General features: G+C 46.1%; 1 protein-coding gene across 1 annotated transcript in view; it reads left to right on the top strand.

Annotated features, from left to right (window-relative positions):
- Positions 1–15,879: 15,879 nt before the first annotated feature.
- LOC139233965 (alpha-2,8-sialyltransferase 8F-like) overlaps positions 15,880–17,972 on the top strand; it is a 72,103-nt gene continuing 70,010 nt past the window's right edge. Inside the window, exon 1 of the mRNA XM_070864675.1 lies at positions 15,880–16,476. Within this exon, the coding sequence (XP_070720776.1) occupies positions 16,364–16,476 (113 nt within the window). The 5' untranslated portion in view covers positions 15,880–16,363. The remainder of the gene's footprint in view (positions 16,477–17,972) is intronic.

Genomic DNA, 17,972 nt, shown 5'->3' with positions numbered 1-17,972 from the left:
TTGGGGACTTGGTCTGGAGTGTGTTGCATGGAGCAGTCCTGTGCAATAAGTTTTTCAATCGGTTCACGGACTCCCAGCTGCCAGTAATTTCTGCGGTCTGGAAGAGTCCGTGTTACATGTGTATGTAAAGTGTGTGAGGTTGCAGCCCCTCTTCCATTATTTGAAGGGGCTACTCCTCAATTTTTGGTTGCACTTCAGTCCCATGCTCCTGAACTTTGGGCACCCTGTGCGGAGGGGAATGGGCAGGTCAGATGGTCTCCTCGTAGGACTGCTCCTGGGCCTGGCCAAGGTGGCCATTAACAGGTCCAGGCAGAGGACGATCGAGGGGGTCTTTCAACCAGACTGCCTGCCTCTCTTCCGTGGTGTAGGATTTGGCTGGTGCCAACATCAGTGTGTGTATGGACCAGAAGGATTTTTTGACTTTTAAAATGGATCTGTACCCTTTTAAAATGGAGGTGCACATGGGCGGCGTTTCAAAATGGTGTTTGAACATCGGACTTTAAAAAGGACTGATAGTAGGAGCTGTCTTTCTTTTGGGTTGCCATGGGAACAGTCTCAATGCTGACGTCATGAAAGGCAAAGGCCTTTTCATTTCGAACTTTGTGAGATTTGTGAAAAACCATCTTTTGTCCATGGGACCAGAATGTCTGGATGGACAATGAGTTTTGCAGGCCAAATGTAACATCTCTGGATTCTTTCAATGAAGGAGCAGTCAAGAACTCAACAAACAGTTAGCACTTCGCGAACTGCTCATTTACAGAAATGGCCTACCATTTTTTCCATCAAGTTCACCAATCCAGGACAGAGGCATCACCAGGAAGACCAACTAGCGTCTGTGCGACCATCATCATCATCATCATAGGCAGTCCCTCGGAATCGAGGAAGACTTGCTTCCACTCTTAGCATGAGTTATTAGGTGGCTGTACAGTCCAATACGAGAACCACAGTCTCTGTCACAGCTGGGACAGATAGTCATTGAGGGAAAGGGTGTGCAGGGAGTCTGGTTTGCCACACGCTCCTTCCGCTGCCTGCGCTTGACTTCTGCACACTCTCGGCGACGATACTCGAGGAGCTCAACGCCCTCACGAATGCACTTAGGGCAGTCTATGGCCAGGGACTCCCAGGTGTCAGTGGGGATGTCGCACTTTATTAGGGAGGCTTTGAGGGTGTCCTTGTAACGTTTCCTCTGCCCGCCTTTGGCTCGTTTGCCGTGGACGAGTTTCGAGTAGAGTGCTTGCTTTGGGAGTCTCGTGTCTGGCATGCGAACTACTTGGCCTGCCCAGCGGAGCAAATCAAGTGTGATCAGTGTTTCAATGCTGGGGTTGTTGGCCTGGATGAGGACGCTAACGTTTGTGCGTCTGTCCTCCCAGGGGATTTGCAGGATCTTGCGGAGACACCGCTGGTGGTATTTCTCCAGCGACTTTACATGGTCCACGTCTCTGAGCCATACAGGAGGGCGGGTATTAATACGACCCTGTAGACCATGAGCTTGGTGACAGTTTTGAGGGACTGGTCTTCAAACACTCTTTTCCTCAGGCGGCTGAAGGCTGCACTGGCGCACTGGAGACGGTGTTGAATCTCGTCGTCAATGCCTGCTCTTGTTGATAGGAGGCTCCCGAGATAAGGGAAGTGGTCCACATTGTCCGTGGATCTTGATGTCTGGGGGACAGGCTGATGGAGGACCTTTGTCTTACTAATGTTTAGCATAAGGCCCATGCTTTCATATGCCTCGGTAAATCCGTCGACTGTGTCATGGAGTTCAGCCTCTGTGTGAGCACAGATGCAAGCATCGTCCACGTACTGTAGCTCGACGACAGAGGTTGGAGTGGTCTTGGACCTGGCCTGGAGACGGCGATGGTTGAACAGCTTGCCACTGGTTCTGTAGTTTAGTTCCACTCCAGTGGGGAGCTTATCAACTCTGCGACCATGGTAACCAGGAATCGCCCAGCCCGTTTTGTGCATTATACGAGGTATAAAGATGCTGAACTTTGGGGGATTCAGTGGCTTACTTTCCTCCACCATCTGGAACGGGGTTCCCCGTGTGGCTATGCTTCCGTCAACTCTCCATGAACGCCTGAATTGAGTGCCTCGCTGTACCGCCTGAACATAACTCTCTCGACCTCATGGCATGCCTCTGTTAGACACGGTTTTGTCTTTAGAGTCGAACGGACCCGGGACCACATGACTGAAAAGCTGCTAATTATATCCAGCATACACCTCTGGAAATCTCAAGGCTGCCAGCGTCTTTAGCTGCTGAGGAACAGCAAGTGTCCAAGAGGCAGGCTAACACGTATGTGTTTGAGGAGGCTTCCAAGTGTGGGTTCTGACCAAACCGGGAGAGGGGTTTAGTTGGAAGGGTTTTCATTATCTAGGCTTAGATTCTGGGAAGGAGGTTGGTTCGGCGTAACCGACAGGGTGGGTATTTAGTCTAAGGTTTTAAGCTAGTGTCCACAGTCACCTAGTCTTTAAGCCATAAGGGAGGGGAGTAGGGGTTGTCGTTTTGTGAGTGTAATAAAAGGAATCGATCTTTGACCGACCTGAACCATTTTGTTTTGTCTGAGTCAATTATAATCTATCCATAGTAACTCCTTGTGTCCGAACTTGGGAGTTGTGGGGCTTGTGGTTCACAGTATAATTCGGAAGACCAACCGGGTGGCATCCGCTCACGGCCGGGTTACACAGTAATCCCGCTGGGGGCGCTGCGCATCGGGCATAGGAGAAGACCTATCTGACCTCTCTCTGTGTGGGATTACCCGCTAATCGACGGGCCAGGCTAGAACTATTGGCAAAAGCTCCTGCCGTCCAAAGGGAAACAACCCGAACCGAGGAGTTTTAAAGCACAGGTTGACTCAAGGGAGAGCCATAGAGACACAGGGCACACAAAACAGTGGTTACGTTCGCTCCAGGGTATCCCTGGAGATGGAGCACACGGTGTCCACCAGTACGCTCGCGGCCTTCCGCGAGAGATGGGCACCGGAGGGACTGGAGTGCATCATCTCAACAGGGAACAAAATTTTAATTTCATTTAATTTGACAAGGTTCCCTTTAATGGTTTATTGTTAATTTGTGGTTTTTGTTGCCCTTAAAAAAAAGGGTGGCACCTGTATTAACGTTACTTTAAAATAGTTGTAGAGCTGTTGAGTTGGGAGTGGTTTAGCCAGTCACGTGATGTTCACAAGACTCAATAAAACCCCAGCCAGTTGGGTTCAGGGGATCCATGATGAGGCAGGTGGTTGTGAGCCTGGTGGATGGGTATGGGGCTGGGAAGAAGAGATTAGTCATGATGGTTCGTCCATTGTGGGGCAGGCTTGATGGACCAGCTGGTCATTTGTTGCCTGTCTATTTTTTATGTAAATTGCTCAAACCTTTTTGTGAACCAGCATCTACAGTGAAACAAACCAGACAAATTGCCAAACACAGGGAAAATACAATTTATGATATAAACAAATAGAGTCTGAAATTCATCTTGGGCACTACTGCGTAGTGGGCGGTAGCGGATTGGCTGCCCATGGAGTGTAAAACAAGCCACCAATTTGCTGCATGGCCAAGAAAAATGTCACCTTGTGTACACTGACGACACCCAGCTTTACCGCACTACAACTTATCTCGACCCCTCCATGGCTCTAAATTGTCAGATTGCTTGTCCGACATACAGTACTGGATGAGCAGAAATTGCCTCCTGCTAAATACTAAGAAGACCAAAGCCATTGTCTTTAGTTCCTACCACAAACTGCATTCCCTGCCCATCGACTGCGTCCCTCTCCCTAGCATCTGTCTGAGGCTGAACCAGACTGTTCGCAACCTAGGTATCATATATGACCCTGAAATGAGTTTCTGGCCACATACTATTGGCATAACTATTTCCACCTCCGTAACATCGTCCGTCTCCGTCCCTGCCTCGGCTCATCCATGCTTTTGTTACCTCTAGAATTGACTATTCCAAAGCACCACTGGCTGGCCTCCCACATTCTACTTGAGGTCACCTAAACTTGAGGTCACCCATCACCCCTGTGCTCACTGACCTTCATTGGCTCTCGGTTAAGCAAAGCCTTGCTTTCAAAATGTTCACACTTGTTTACAAAACTCTCCATGGCCCTCGCCCCTCCCTATCTCTGTAATCTCCTACAGCCTTACAAACCCCCGAGATATCTGTACTCCTCAAATTCAGCCCCCTTGAGTATTCCTGATTATAACTGCTCAACCATTGCTGGCCGTGCCTCCAACTGCCTAGCCCCCAAGATCTGGAACTCCCTTCTTAAACCTCTCCGCCTCTCTACCTCTCTTTCCTCCTTTAAGACGCTCCTTAAAACCTACCTCTTTGACCAAGATTTGGTCATAAGAACATAAGGAACAGGAGTAGGCCATTTGACCCCTTGAGCCTGCTCCTCCATTCAATAAGATCATGGCTGATCTGATCATGGACTCAGCTCCACTTCCCTGCCCGCTTCCCATAACCCCTGATTCCCTTATCGTTTAAGAAACTATCTATTTCTGTCTTAAATTTATTCAATGTCCCAGCTTCCACAGCTCTCTGAGGCAGCGAATTCCACAGATTTACAACCCTCTGAGAGGAGAAATTTCTCCTCATCTCTGTTTTAAATGGGCGGCCCCTTATTCTAAGATCATGCCCTCTAGTTCTAGTCTCCCCATCAGTGGAAATATCCTCTCTGCATCCACCTTGTCAAGTCCCCGCATATTCTTATACGTTTTGATAAGATCACCTCTCAGTCTTCTGAATACTAATGAGTAGAAGCCCAACCTATTCAACCTTTCCTCATAAGTCAACCCTTTCATCTCCAGAATCAACCTAGTGAACCTTCTCTGAACTGCCACCAAAGCAAGTATATCCTTTCGTAAATATGGAAAACAAAACTGCACGCAGTATTCTAGGTGTGGCCTCACCAATACCCTGTATAGCTGTAGCAAGAATTCCCTGCTTTTATACTCCATCCCCTTTGCAATAAAGGCCAAGATGCCATTGGCCTTCCTGATCACTTGCTGTACCTGCATACTATCCTTTTGTGTTTCATGCACAAGTACCCCCAGGTCCCGCTGTACTGCAGCACTTTGCAATCTTTCTCCACTTAAATAATAACTTACTCTTTGATTTTTTCTGCCAAAGTACATGACCTCACACTTTCCGACATTATACTCCATCTGCCAAATTTTTGCCCACTCACTTAGACTGTCTATGTCCTTTTGCAGATTTTTTGTGTCTTCCTCACGCATTACTTTTCCTCCAATCTTTGCAGCAAACTTGGCTACTTTACACTCAGTCCCTTCTTCCAAGTCATTAATATAGATTGTAAATAGCTGGGGTCCCAGCACTGATCCCAGTGGCACTCCACTAGTTATTGGTTGCCAACGATAGAATGAACCATTTATCCCGACTCTCTGTTTTCTTTTCATTAACCAATCCTCTATCCATGCTAATATATTACCCCCAAACCCGTGAACTTTTATCTTGTGCAGTAACCTTTTATGTGGCACCTTGTCAAATGCCTTTTGGAAGTCCAAATACACCACATCCACTGGTTCCCCTTTATCCACCCTGTTCGTTACATCCTCAAACATTTCCAGCAAATTTGTCAAACATGACTTCCCCTTCATAAATCCATGCTGACTCTGCATGACCGAATTTTGCTTTTCCAAATGTCCTGCTACTGCTTCTTTAATAATGGACTCCAACATTTTCCAACCACAGATGTTAGGCTAACTGGTCTATAGTTTCCTGCTTTTTGTCTGCCTCCTTATTTATATAGGGATGTTACATTTGCAGTTTTCCAATCTGCTGGGACATCCCCAGAATCCAGGGAATTTTGGTAAATTACAACCAATGCATCCACAATCCCTGTTGCTACTTCTCTTAAGACCCTAGGATGCAAGTCATAGGTCCAGGGGATTTATCTGCCTTTAGTCCTATTTTCTTACTGAGTACCACCTCCTTAGTGATTGTGATTGTTTTAAGTTCCCGATAGCCCCTTGCTGTAATTTCTTCTTATGTAACCTTTGACATAGTTGACCACTCCAGCCTCCTCCAATGCCTCTCATCCATCGTCCAGCTAGGTGGGACTGCACTCGCGCGGTTCCATTCTTATCTATCTAATTGTAGCCAGAAAATCTCCTGGAATGGCTTCTCTTCCCACTCCAGCATCATTACCTCTGGTGTCCCCCAAGGATCTACCCCTGGCTCCCTCTTATTTCTCAACTTTATGCTGCCCCTTGGCGATATCATCCGGAAACATGGAGTCAGTTTCCACATGTACACTGACGACACCCAGCTCTACCTCTCCAACACTTCTCTCAATACCTGCTTGGTATCTAAATTGTCAGATTGCTTGTCTGACATCCAGTACTGGATGAGCAGAAATTTTCTCCAATTAAATAATGGGAAGACCGAAGCCATTATCTTTGGTCCCTGCCATAAACTGCGTTCCCTAACTCCATCCCTCTCCCTAGCATCAAACTGAGGGTGAACAAGACTGTTCACAACCCAAGTGTCATAATTGACCCTGAAATGAGTTTCCAGCCACATAGCCATGGCATAACTAAAACCACCTTTTCCATCTCTGTAACAGTGCCCGCCTCCGCCCCTGCCTCAGCTCTTCTGCTGCTGAAACCCTCATTCATGGCTTGAGTACTCCAACTCACTCCTGGCTGGCCTCCCACATTCTACGCTACGTAATCTAGAGCTCATCCAAAACTCACCTAACTCGTCCTAACTCGCACCAAGTCGTGATCACCCATCACCTCTTTGCTTTCTGATCTACAATTGGCTCCCAGTTAAACAATGCCTCGATTTCAAAATTCTCATCCTTGTTTACAAATCGAGGCCTTGCCCCTTCCTTGTTCTGTACTCTTTTTCAGCCTTACAACCACACAAGATCTCTGAGCTCCTCTAATTCTGCCATCTTGAACATCCCTCATTATAACTGTTCAACCATTAGTGGCCGTGCCTTCAGCTGTTTGAACCCTAAGCTCTCGAACTCCCTCCCTAAACCTCTCCGCCTCGCTTTCCTTCTTAAAGACGCTCCTTAAAACCTATCTTTTTAACCAAGTTTTTGGTCATCTGCCTTAATTTCTTCTTTTATGGCTCGGTGCCAAATTTATCTGTTTTGTCTTGTAACACTGCTGTGAAGCGCCTTCGGATGTTTTACTACATTAAGGGTGCTATATAAATAAACGTTATTATTATTATATGGCTCTGTGTCAAATTTATTTGATTTGTCTGATAACGCTCCTGTGAAGCGCCTTGGGACATTTTACCATGTTAAAGGTACTATATAAATATAAGTTGCTTTTGTTGTTATCCCCAAAAATTGCCTATACTCTGTTTGAAATGTTGCTCCCACAGGTCTATTTTCTCTCATAGGTGAGGGACTTACATTGGTCATTTGGGGCAGCTTGCTATTTTTTTCGATGGGATGTGGGCTTTGTGTGGTCACTAATTTTTCTGTCCCAGCCACTATCCTACAATAGTCACAGCTGTTTAACCCCAGTCTCTCTAGGTTACAATTTCCTGGGGCAACTTGGTTCAGTTTAGATTACTGTGATCCCCAATAAATCCACAAAATGCCCTTCTGTACGTACCTGGGAAAGTGCTATATAAATGCAAGTCTTCCTTTATTCTTGATGTGATGTCCTTATTAGGACCCAGTTTTACTGTTTCAGGCAGTGTAACAGTTACAGAATTTATCTTCGTAATTCATTTTGAATTTTTCGATGTTGAGGCAGTTACTAAGATATTTACTGATTCCAGATGGGCACAAATCAATAAATGGACCCTGGATTATGATGTTGCTGCACTGCTTTCAGCAATTTGCTTGGAATGAACAGATGGCCTCACAGCCTTATCTCAGAAGGTAGAAAGTAACCCACAGTGCTTGCTAAATTTGCCATGAACAAGCAAAACCACGGCAACTGTTTAGAGTTCAAGCCGAAAGAATAAGAGATGCGGTTGAGAATGTTTTTTTTTGCGTGAGACCTTCGGTTTTGCTAAATTTGCCATCAGAAATCAAAATCGTAGCAATTGTTTTGTTGATCAACCCTAAAGAGGAACAGATGTGGTTGAGAATGTGTTCTAAGTGTGACCCTAAATTTTGGCCACAGCTGAATCTTCAACATCTGCAGTGTAAAAAGTAGAAGTGACCTCCCCTTCCTCCCCCGCCCCAGTGCTTCTAGAATTAAAGAGAAAATATAGGAACCAAAATTTTCTATGGCAGGGAGGGCACTACCAGTGTATACACCACCCAGAGGGATTGTAATTTGGGATGTGGTGCTGGTCTGGGTCTTCGTTCCTTCCCCCACTACTCCAATAAGGAATTCCTGAGGAGCACATGCTCCTATCTCCATCATTTCAAATCAACCCGACACTCAAGCCTTTTATTTTCTCTCTCACCTGTGCAAGATGCACCAGGTCCCAGAAACCCTGTTCCCAATATCCACCTTTCATAAATATCTATTGCCTCTCTCTGTGCATCCTGGGCTTGAAATAAAGTCCTAAATATCGAGTGCATAGATAAAGGAGCATGCGGACAGACTAGGAGCGAGACAAGTGAGCGAGGAGACACAAGTGAAAGAGATACATGTATACTGAGAGAGTGAGGGAAAGATTCTGAGGTAAATAGACACCACAGCAAAAAGAATATGACAGCCATACAGAGAAAGAGAAAATGGAAGAGAATTAGAGCAGGAAAGAATAGATAAAAGAACTCTTGGAACAGCAAGGCAAATTATTTTAATTTCTTTTTGTGAAGATTAATGGCACTGGAGCTCAACTGTGTTATATAATGACACTTGTGTGTTCTAACATTATAAAACAGCGCATCATTAAGAGCAATGCCAGGGGAATTCCACAAATTTACTGAAAACTAAAATGACTGAATCATTCAAGCTTTGCTCTCATGCTTTATGATCCCAACAGAGCTCGTTTGTTTTACTGTGCCAGATATATTATTCTATAAATAATCCTCTCGTGTTAATTGGATCTCAAATGGACCTAAACAGCAGTAGTTGGCATCACCATCAAGGCAACTGAATCCAGACTTAAAGTTGGGGGTAGTGACAACTGCTGCCATCTGTTCTGACAAAGCTCACATCACTTTTCTGGTGAGCGCAATTGCATCGTGCAAATTGCTACGATTGTACTTACGTGCCGACCACTGTTTTATGGCCTTGTGCTCAAAGGTGTTTTTCTTGAAAAACTTTTCCACGAAGGACAGGTGCTGAGGCATGGTCCAACTGGTTGGAGCGTTCCGCAACAGCCTGGCCAGACCCATCCTTCGCAATACCGGGTACAGATAGAATCTCAGCACGTACTGACACTTGGTGCTTGTGTATGAAGGGTCTATGCACAGCTTGATGCAGCCGCACACAAAGGTGGCCATCAGGATGAGGGCCATGTTCGGAACATCCTTTCCCCCCTTGTCCAGAGATTTGTACATCGTTTCTCTGCGGACACAGTCCATTTTCAATCTCCAGACGAAATGGAAGACGGCTCGGGTGACTAGCACGGCACAGGAGCGGGGTATGGGCCAGACCTGCGCCACATACAACAACAACACTCCTGATGACAAGGTTCTTTCTTGCAATGGAGAGTGAGTGCAGCTTCCACCATCCCAGTTTATGTTTTGCTTTAGCGATACGCTCCTTCCAGTTTTTGACGCACGCCCCGTCCGCTCCGAACCATATTCCCAAAACCTTCAGGCAATCTGACTTCACGGTGAAGGGAATAAAGGATCAGTCGGACCAGCTTCCAAAGAACATGGCCTCGCTTTTGCTGCAATTTACCTGGTTCAAACTGGTCACAGATTGTGAGCAATCCGCGGACCGACTGCGGATCCGAGCAAAAGACGTCGTCCATGTACAGGGAGGTCTTGACCTGAGCGCCTCTGCTGCCTGGGATTGTCACCCCCCTAATGCCCGCATCCTTCCTGATGGACTTGGCAAAGGCCTCGATACAGCACACAAACAAGACAGAGGAAAGCGGACAGCCTTGCCTGACTCCAGACCTGATCGGAAAGCTTTCAGTTTCCCAGTCATTGATTAGAACTGTTCTACTGATGTCTGTGTCGAGCAGTTAGATCCAATTGCGGATACCCTTCCCAAGCCCCATCTTGGCGAGCACGTCCATCAGGTACGTGTGCGATATCCTGTCAAAGGCCTTCTCCTGGTCCAAGCTGATTAAACAGGTGTCCACCCTTCTGTCCCGCACGTAAGCAATCGTATTCCTGAGTAGCGCAAGGCTATCAGAGATCTTCCTGCCGGGGACAGCGCAGGTCTAGTCCGGGTGGATCACCAGCTCCGGAGCAGACTTGACCCTGTTTGCGATGACCTTCGACAGGATCTTGTAGTCCACATTGAGCAGCGAAATGGGCCGCCAGTTTTTGATTTCCTCCTTCTCCCCCTTCTACTTGTAGATGAGGGTAATGATGCCTTTCCTCATTGATTCTGACATGCTGCCGACCAGAAGCATACCTCCGTACACTTCCAGCAGGTCTGGGCCCATCCAGTCCCACAGAGCCGAATACAACTCGACCGGTAAGCCTTCGCTTCCGGGAGTTTTACTTGTCAGAGTTAGCGGGTGGTCCAGACTCTCCCGCTCGCTGTCGTCTAAGACCTCTGAGATAGACTGCAGGAAAGACTGGGAGGCCACGCGGTTTGTGGACTTGACGTCGTACAACCCGGCATAGAAGGATTTGCTGATCCTCAGCATGTCGGGCTGCGAAGACGTCACAGAACCATCTTCTTCCTTTAGGCTAGTAATCACTGTGTACCTTTTGGAAGAAGAAACACGAACACGTCTCATCCTGCTCGACGGAGCGGACTCTGGAGCGGAAGATAACTTTGAAGGACGCTGAGGCAAAGAGCGAGGCTTGCTGGCCCTTCACCTCTTGGAGTTCCTCCGCGACATTGACCCCCATCGACTGCAGCAGGAGCAGGTTTTGCATACTCTTCTGGAGTTGGGACAATTCCCTCTGTCTCCCTCGTGCCTCCTGAACACTTTTGAGGAAAAAGAACCTCTTGATGTTTGTCTTGATTGTTTCCCACCAGTGCATCGAGGAATCACAGAGGGGTTTTACGGTTCTCCAACCTTTGTAATCCCTCTTGAGTTCCTCAACATTTTTCGGGGTCAACAGTTTCAAGTTGAGCTTCCATATCCCCTGCCAACTTTCTGGTCTTCCTGTGAGAGGCAGTCGGCCAGTAGGAGGCAGTAGTCAGAGAAGAACACCGGCGTGACGTCAGTGGATCTGACCTTGGGCATGTGGGACACAAACAGGAAGTCTATTCTGGAACGGACGGACCCGTCTGGTCTCGACCAGGTGTATCTGCGCAGTGCTCTGTCTGCAGGGTTGCTGAAGATGTCGCACAGCTTGGCATCTTTTACCACGTCCATCAGGAGTTTGGATGTGATGTCCAGTTTGCTGTCAGCTCAGCTGGATCGTCCAGCCACATCGATGATGCAGTTGAAATCACCACCCAGAACGACCAGTCTGGATGTCGCCAGCAGCAGTACTGGAGGAGGGCCAGCCGCTCGCTTCTGAGAGGTGAGGCATACACGTTAATTAGCCTTAGAGGAACATTTTTATGCAATACATCTGCTACGAGGAGGCGGTCGCCCATCACCTCCTGGACGCCCTACAAAAGAAGGAGATAATGGATCCTGTCGGATGGTTCCCTGAGCAGACTGTCGAATTCGTTTGGCAGAATGTCTCATCGCCAGAGCTTTCACACAAGCACCAAGACGTAGCTTGGTTGGCGGTGAAAAGGGCCCTACCCGTCAGATCCTTCATGCACAGCCGGGGTTCAGAGACACGGCACTCTGCCCCCGGTTGGCTGTGTTGCGGACGAGACTGTCATCCATCTCCTTTGGGACTGCCCCTTTTCAAGGCAGGTCTGGAAGGACTTGCAGTGGTTGCTGTCGAGGTTCATCCCAAGCAGCTCTGTAACACGGGACTCTGTGCTCTGTGGACTGTTCCCAGGGACGCACACTGAGACAGACATCATTTGCTGCTGCAGAGCCATCAACTCGGTGAAAGACGTACTTTGGTCTTCCCGAAACTTGCTGGTCTTCCAGAGCAAGGAGATAGCCACGGCTGAGTGTTGCAGACTGGTGCAATCCAAGGTCCAGGAGTACGTGCTGAGGGACGCACTAAAGATTGGTGCAGTCGCCGCAAAGGCACGGTGGGGAAGAGCCACAGTTTAAGGCCATTCCGCCACGGTAAAGCCAGGGGATGGAAATCAGACCCCCCTCGGGCTGTACTTGTTAATCTGCTTTATGTACTGAAAAACACCTGTGTTGTGCCATGTATAATGAAAGTCTCTGCACTGTTTAGTAACTTGTAAAGAAATGTAAATGTATCCCCATCCGGTCCGTGTACTGCATTCATCTGCATAGTGCTACATGTAATGTGATTCGTGATCGGTACTAAAATGTATTCTGGAATGTAATGTAAACCTGTTCTCATCTGCTCCATGTTAAACCCCCATTTGCACAGTACTCCATGTAATGTGATTTATGGATTGTTCTAAACTGAAATGAAATGCAACCTAGTGCATTGTATGGAACTGCTGTCAACATCCAAACGAATTGTATGGAATTGCTGACTGCAAGGTACTGAGCTATTTTCCAATGTATTGTGAAAATTTTATATGAATAAAGTATATTTCTGGGAAAAAAATGGCTACGATTGTACTTCTCGTGTGATAGATTTGAAAAGCAGTGAAGTTATGATACATAAGAATATAAAAAATCGGAGCAGGAATAGGCCATGCGGCCCCTCGAGCCTGCTCCGTCATTCAATAAGATCATGGATGATTTTCGACCTTGACTCCACTTTCCTACCTGATCCCTGAAGTGGAGTATTTTAAATAAACACTCCACACCAGGTCTGGGTTAGAAGATTCAAGTAGTCTTTATTTTGCACCAGTGGGGAGGTGACCTGCTCTGGGTCTAACCAGGTCACTGTCCAACGATATTGCAATGTCTGTAAGCTTGTAATGTTTGTAGCTCCACACTGTGGATGTGGACATATTGTGTATTGCAACTGCAGAGTTAATAATTAAACAGAACCAGGCAGATTCCGGAGGCTTCTGAGAGAGCTGCCTGCCATGTAGGAAGCTGTGTGTGCTGTACTCTGTGAAGATATCACAGTTAGCGATGAGATGGGATTTTTCGGATGATTTAAAGCTTAAATTTTGTTGGGGAAGGATTCAGCCAGCCGACAGAGAGACTTTGGAAGTTTCTGTCTTTGGAAAAAAGCTACAAAATCTGAGGTAAAATGCAGCACACGGTGTGAACAGCTAGAGATTAAAATAGCAGGTGTAATGGGACATTTTGGGGAATATAGAGATGATCGGGAATGTTTTAAAGCATATGTGGATCGGCTAGAAATGTATTTCACTGCAAGTAACATAATCGAAGTTCCAGACAATGCAGTCCAGAACTGGGCTGTGTTGGAACGTAAGAAAGCGATCATCTTATCGGAGTCTGGTCCGGCATTGTAGGAAACCCTTGTAAATCTGCTTGTGCCTGACGAGCCAAAGGACACAACGCTTAAAGAGATTTTAACAAAGCTGGAGCAGCACTATAACCCCAAACCGTTAGAAATTGCTGAAAGCTATCGTTTTGGGATTTGGAATCAAAAGACTGATGAAAGTATCAGTGATTACATCGAAGCATTAAAAAAGTTATCGATGCACTGTAATTTTGGAAACTTTCAGAGCATTACGGGATCGTTTTGTTTGTGGGGTGAAAAATGATGTGATTAGAAGGAAGTTATTGACGACGGATGACTTGACTTTTGAGATTGCTTGTCAGACATCGAGATCGATGGGCATGGCCAAACAATATTCCCGAGAATTAAATAATAATTAGGGCGTCAGTCAACCGAGGTAAATCACCTGCAGGTTCAAAGTAAAAGATGGTGGGGGCCCAAAGTCTCAGAAACTGGAAATTCTAACAGAGCGTTGAAGTGATGCTATAGGTGCCTGGGATAATACATTGCTCAAAGTTGTCCATACATGAAGGCAGAGTGTTTCTTCTGCAGAAAGTCTGGGCATCTTGCGAAGGCATGCCGACTGAAGGGTAAACCAGCTTTCAAAGCTATGAGTCCAGCGTTCAAAGCTATGAGTAGCGATCCCGAGAGACTACATAGCATGGAAGAACAACAGGACGAGGAGATGTTAGAGTTACACGTCATCAGGAGCACGAGGTTAACGGACAGTGATTCGGAAAGCATCAAAATCCACATAGATGTTGCGGGATTCAAGATACCAATGGAAATTGACATGGGTGCATCCGTGAGTATAGTACTGGAGTCGCTGTACCTCAACAAATTATGTGATTTCCAACTGGAGAAATCCAAGATAGAGCTGCGAGGCTACTTGGGAGAGAAAATTCCTGTGGTAGGTCGTATCACAGATACGTAAGTTTCAACAGCTTTTAATACACTTAAAGATTCATGCTCAACCTCACGATTCTGTGGCACCAATTGATTCGTTCAAAGCCTGCATGCACAAGTTCCACTGAAGTTTGTGGTTTGTACCTCGTTTGCTAACCACATCCTGTTTTTACGCTTCAGATGTTAATTTAGCAATTGCAGCTAGTTTGCAGGTTGTATTGTTAATCCCTTAATTCGTGAAAGACGCAATGTCCCACTTCAATCCCCATATCCCTTGAGTCCAAAAATATATCTATCTCAGCCTTGAATCTACTCAATGATTTAACATCCATAGCCGTTTGGGGTGGAGAATTCCAAAGATTCACAACCCCTGAGTGAATAAATTCCTCCTCATCTTAGTCTTAAATGGCCGACCCCTTACCCTGAGACGATGATCCCTAGTTCTAGACTCTCTAGCCAGGGGAAACAACCTCTCAGTATCTACCTTATCAATCACCCTCAGAATCTAATATGTTTCAATGAGATCACAACTCATTCTTCTAAACTCCAGAGAGTATGGGGAAAGTGCAGCGGAGTGGGACTAATTGGATCGCTCTTTCAAAGAGGCAGCATGGGCTTAATAGCCTCCTTCTGTGCTATAAGATTAGGGAATAAGGGGTTATGGGGAGCGGGTGAGGAAGTGGAGCTGAGTCCATGATTAGATCAGCCAAGATCTTATTGAATGGTGGAGCAGGCTCGAGGGGCTGTATGGCCTACTCCTGTTCCTATTTCTTATGTTCTTATGTTCCTATGTAAGATTCTTTGACTCTCTTATTCTATGTGGGATCAGTTTAATACTGTGTGTTTCACCGTTCGCACATGAGCTGAACAATTCACAAAAACAGTCAGCCCAGTGTGATAGGCATTTGTGTGGAGCTGCCAGCAACCTAACGGTTCCAGCAAGGCTCCTCCTGTCCAGATTCGGCGTTCATAGCATTTCTAAGAGGTATGAGTTGAAAACAGAAAATGCTGGCAATGGGCAGCAGGCTCTTCGACATCTGAAGGGAGAAAATACAAAGTTACTGTTTCAGGCAAGAAGCCTTCATCAGAATTCATGAGCACCTATTTTAGAATTAAAAATTCTGTAAACGTTTTTTGGAAAAGGGTGTTTTTGCTGGGGGTTAAACATTCTATGCTGCTCAGGGCATTGAATAAGAGATTGAGTTACACTGAGGTGAACCTGATTTTGAGGAATATTCCACAGAACATGATACAGCAAATATAATCACAGGATTGCTCAGGCTTGGAAAATAAGTCTGTTTTCATTTACTGTAACCACAGGGGATAGGAAGTCCCACCTTCTTCGATGCCATTGGTTCAAGCAGAAGAACAGACAGACAAATCGTGCCACTGATTGGCTCTCAGTCATGTCTGCCGCTGAATTAAACCAAGCTGGGGAAATTGAAGTAAAAATTAATAACTAGGGGGTGTGTACACTCAAAGAGGTTCGTTTCTGAGACTGCTTTGGGTGTCATAGTGCGTTGCAATTCGAGCCATGTGAATTTTCGCCATGCACCTCCCCTCCCCCGCTGAAAGACAACAGTTACAGCTTTCACAATTGCGGCGATGAACTGTTCCTTTAAATAACTGGAGCCAAAGCTCTCAGCCCCTGGAGATGATGATGATGTGAGGTTGGGAGGTCGGTATGGAAAGTGGAGCTAGTGGCTGATCCCATGACAGGACATTCTCACTGAGACATGACACAGCCGCAGAGTTGTGGAGGATACAGCCAGTGGCAAGCATCCAAGATGCACCAGGAATGGAGAGCAGACCTGGGTCTCGGTGCATCAGGCTGAAATACTGAAACTTGCGCCTTCTGTGACGAGCCATCGTTGTGGCTTTTTCCGGAGGGGGGAAAAAAACCCTTTTATAAAAATAATCCGGAATCAGCTTAATCTGCTTGCTGCATTTGAACAGCTATTATGGCCAGCATGCCTTCTATATGTACGTTGAAACTAATTATGCTGTGCGGTGGGATTTGCATTTTTCTGTGTGGAATACTTATTGTGAATTTTGAGGATCCACTCAATTACAGGTACGTTGCAAACAAAAAAAAAGAATCCTTTTTCAAGGAATACGGGTTCGCTTGCAAGCTTATGTTTCACCAGAACACACGGCAGGAGCAGTCTGCGGTCTTGTACTGCTGTGAGTTTCTGGTGTGTCTTGTGTGACATACAGCGACAATGGTGCAGATAATCTGTGTAGAGGGATTTTCAATTAAGACCCGTGTAAAGATGTTTCTTACTTATTTCTGTGGCACTGACTGTTCCCACTGTGACTCGCATTGGCGACCCTTTCCCTCCCAGCTCTCCAGTTATCACACATGATCTTGCACTTCTCTGGTGCTGGCAGGTGTGGACGTGTTATTTAGTGAAGTTTGGTTTAAATATCCACACTGTGCTCTTTTCTCCGGCTTAAACTGGTCCTCAAGGGCTGTTTATAATCTGCTCCTAGATTCATTTAAGCAAAAAAGAGAATTCCTACTAAAAGCAGATGTTTTCTTTGGGGAGAGGAAGGGGGGCAGTCTTATTTGTTTCTTGAGGATAACCGAAGGAGAGACTAGTATGCGGTGCAGTGTGCTACTGTAAGTTTCTGACCTTAACTCTGCCATTAGGGGAGATATAAATTCTAAGGCCAGGAAATTCTCCACAGGGATATGAGGCAAAATTAGATTAAGCGTCTTCATGGGATTCTTCTTGTACATCTCCTAGTAGTTGGTTTACTGAGCAGTATTGTCGCAGCTCTGGGAACAGGTTAGTTGCCTGCTGTTTCAGGCAGGCCATGGCATTGGGCCTTCCAAAATTCTGGTCCCTCAAAGGACAAGACTGGGGAATTAGTAATGGGGAGCATGGAGATGGCAGAAACTCTGAACAAATATGTTGTATCAGTCTTTACAGTAGAGGACACTAACAATATCCCAACACTGGATAGTCAAGAGACTATGGGGGGGAGGAACTTAACACAATCACAATCACTAAGGAGGTGGTACTCAGTGAGATAATGGGACTAAAGGCGGATAAATCCTCTAGACCTGATGGCTTGCATCCTAGGGTCTTAAGAGAGGTAGTGGCAGAGATAGTGCGCTGGTTGTAATTTACTAAAATTCCCTGGATTCTGGGGAAGTCCCAGCAGATTGGAAAACTGCAAATGTAACACCCCTATTTAAAAAAGGAGGCAGACAAAAAGCAGGAAACTATAGACCAATTAGCCTAACATCTGTGGTTGGGAAAATGTTGGAGTCCATTATTAAAGAAGCAGTAGCAGGACATTTGGAAAAGCAAAATTCAGTCAGGCAGAGTCAGCCTGGATTTATGAAGGGGAAGTCATGTTTGACAAATTTACTGGAATTGTTTGAGGATGTAACAAACAGGTTGGATAAAGGGGAACCAGTGGATGTAGAAACATAGAAACATAGAAAATAGGTGCAGGAGTATCTGTCCTGCCTGTGATAGAGACTGTGTCTTTGCATAATCCCAACTCCCTGTTTTCTATCGTTAGCTAATCCTCTATCCATGCTAATATATTACTCCC

This window comes from Pristiophorus japonicus, chromosome 21, assembly GCF_044704955.1.
Source record: "Pristiophorus japonicus isolate sPriJap1 chromosome 21, sPriJap1.hap1, whole genome shotgun sequence".
Lineage (NCBI taxonomy): Eukaryota > Metazoa > Chordata > Chondrichthyes > Pristiophoridae > Pristiophorus > Pristiophorus japonicus.
This window is presented reverse-complemented; position numbering and strand designations above follow the sequence as displayed.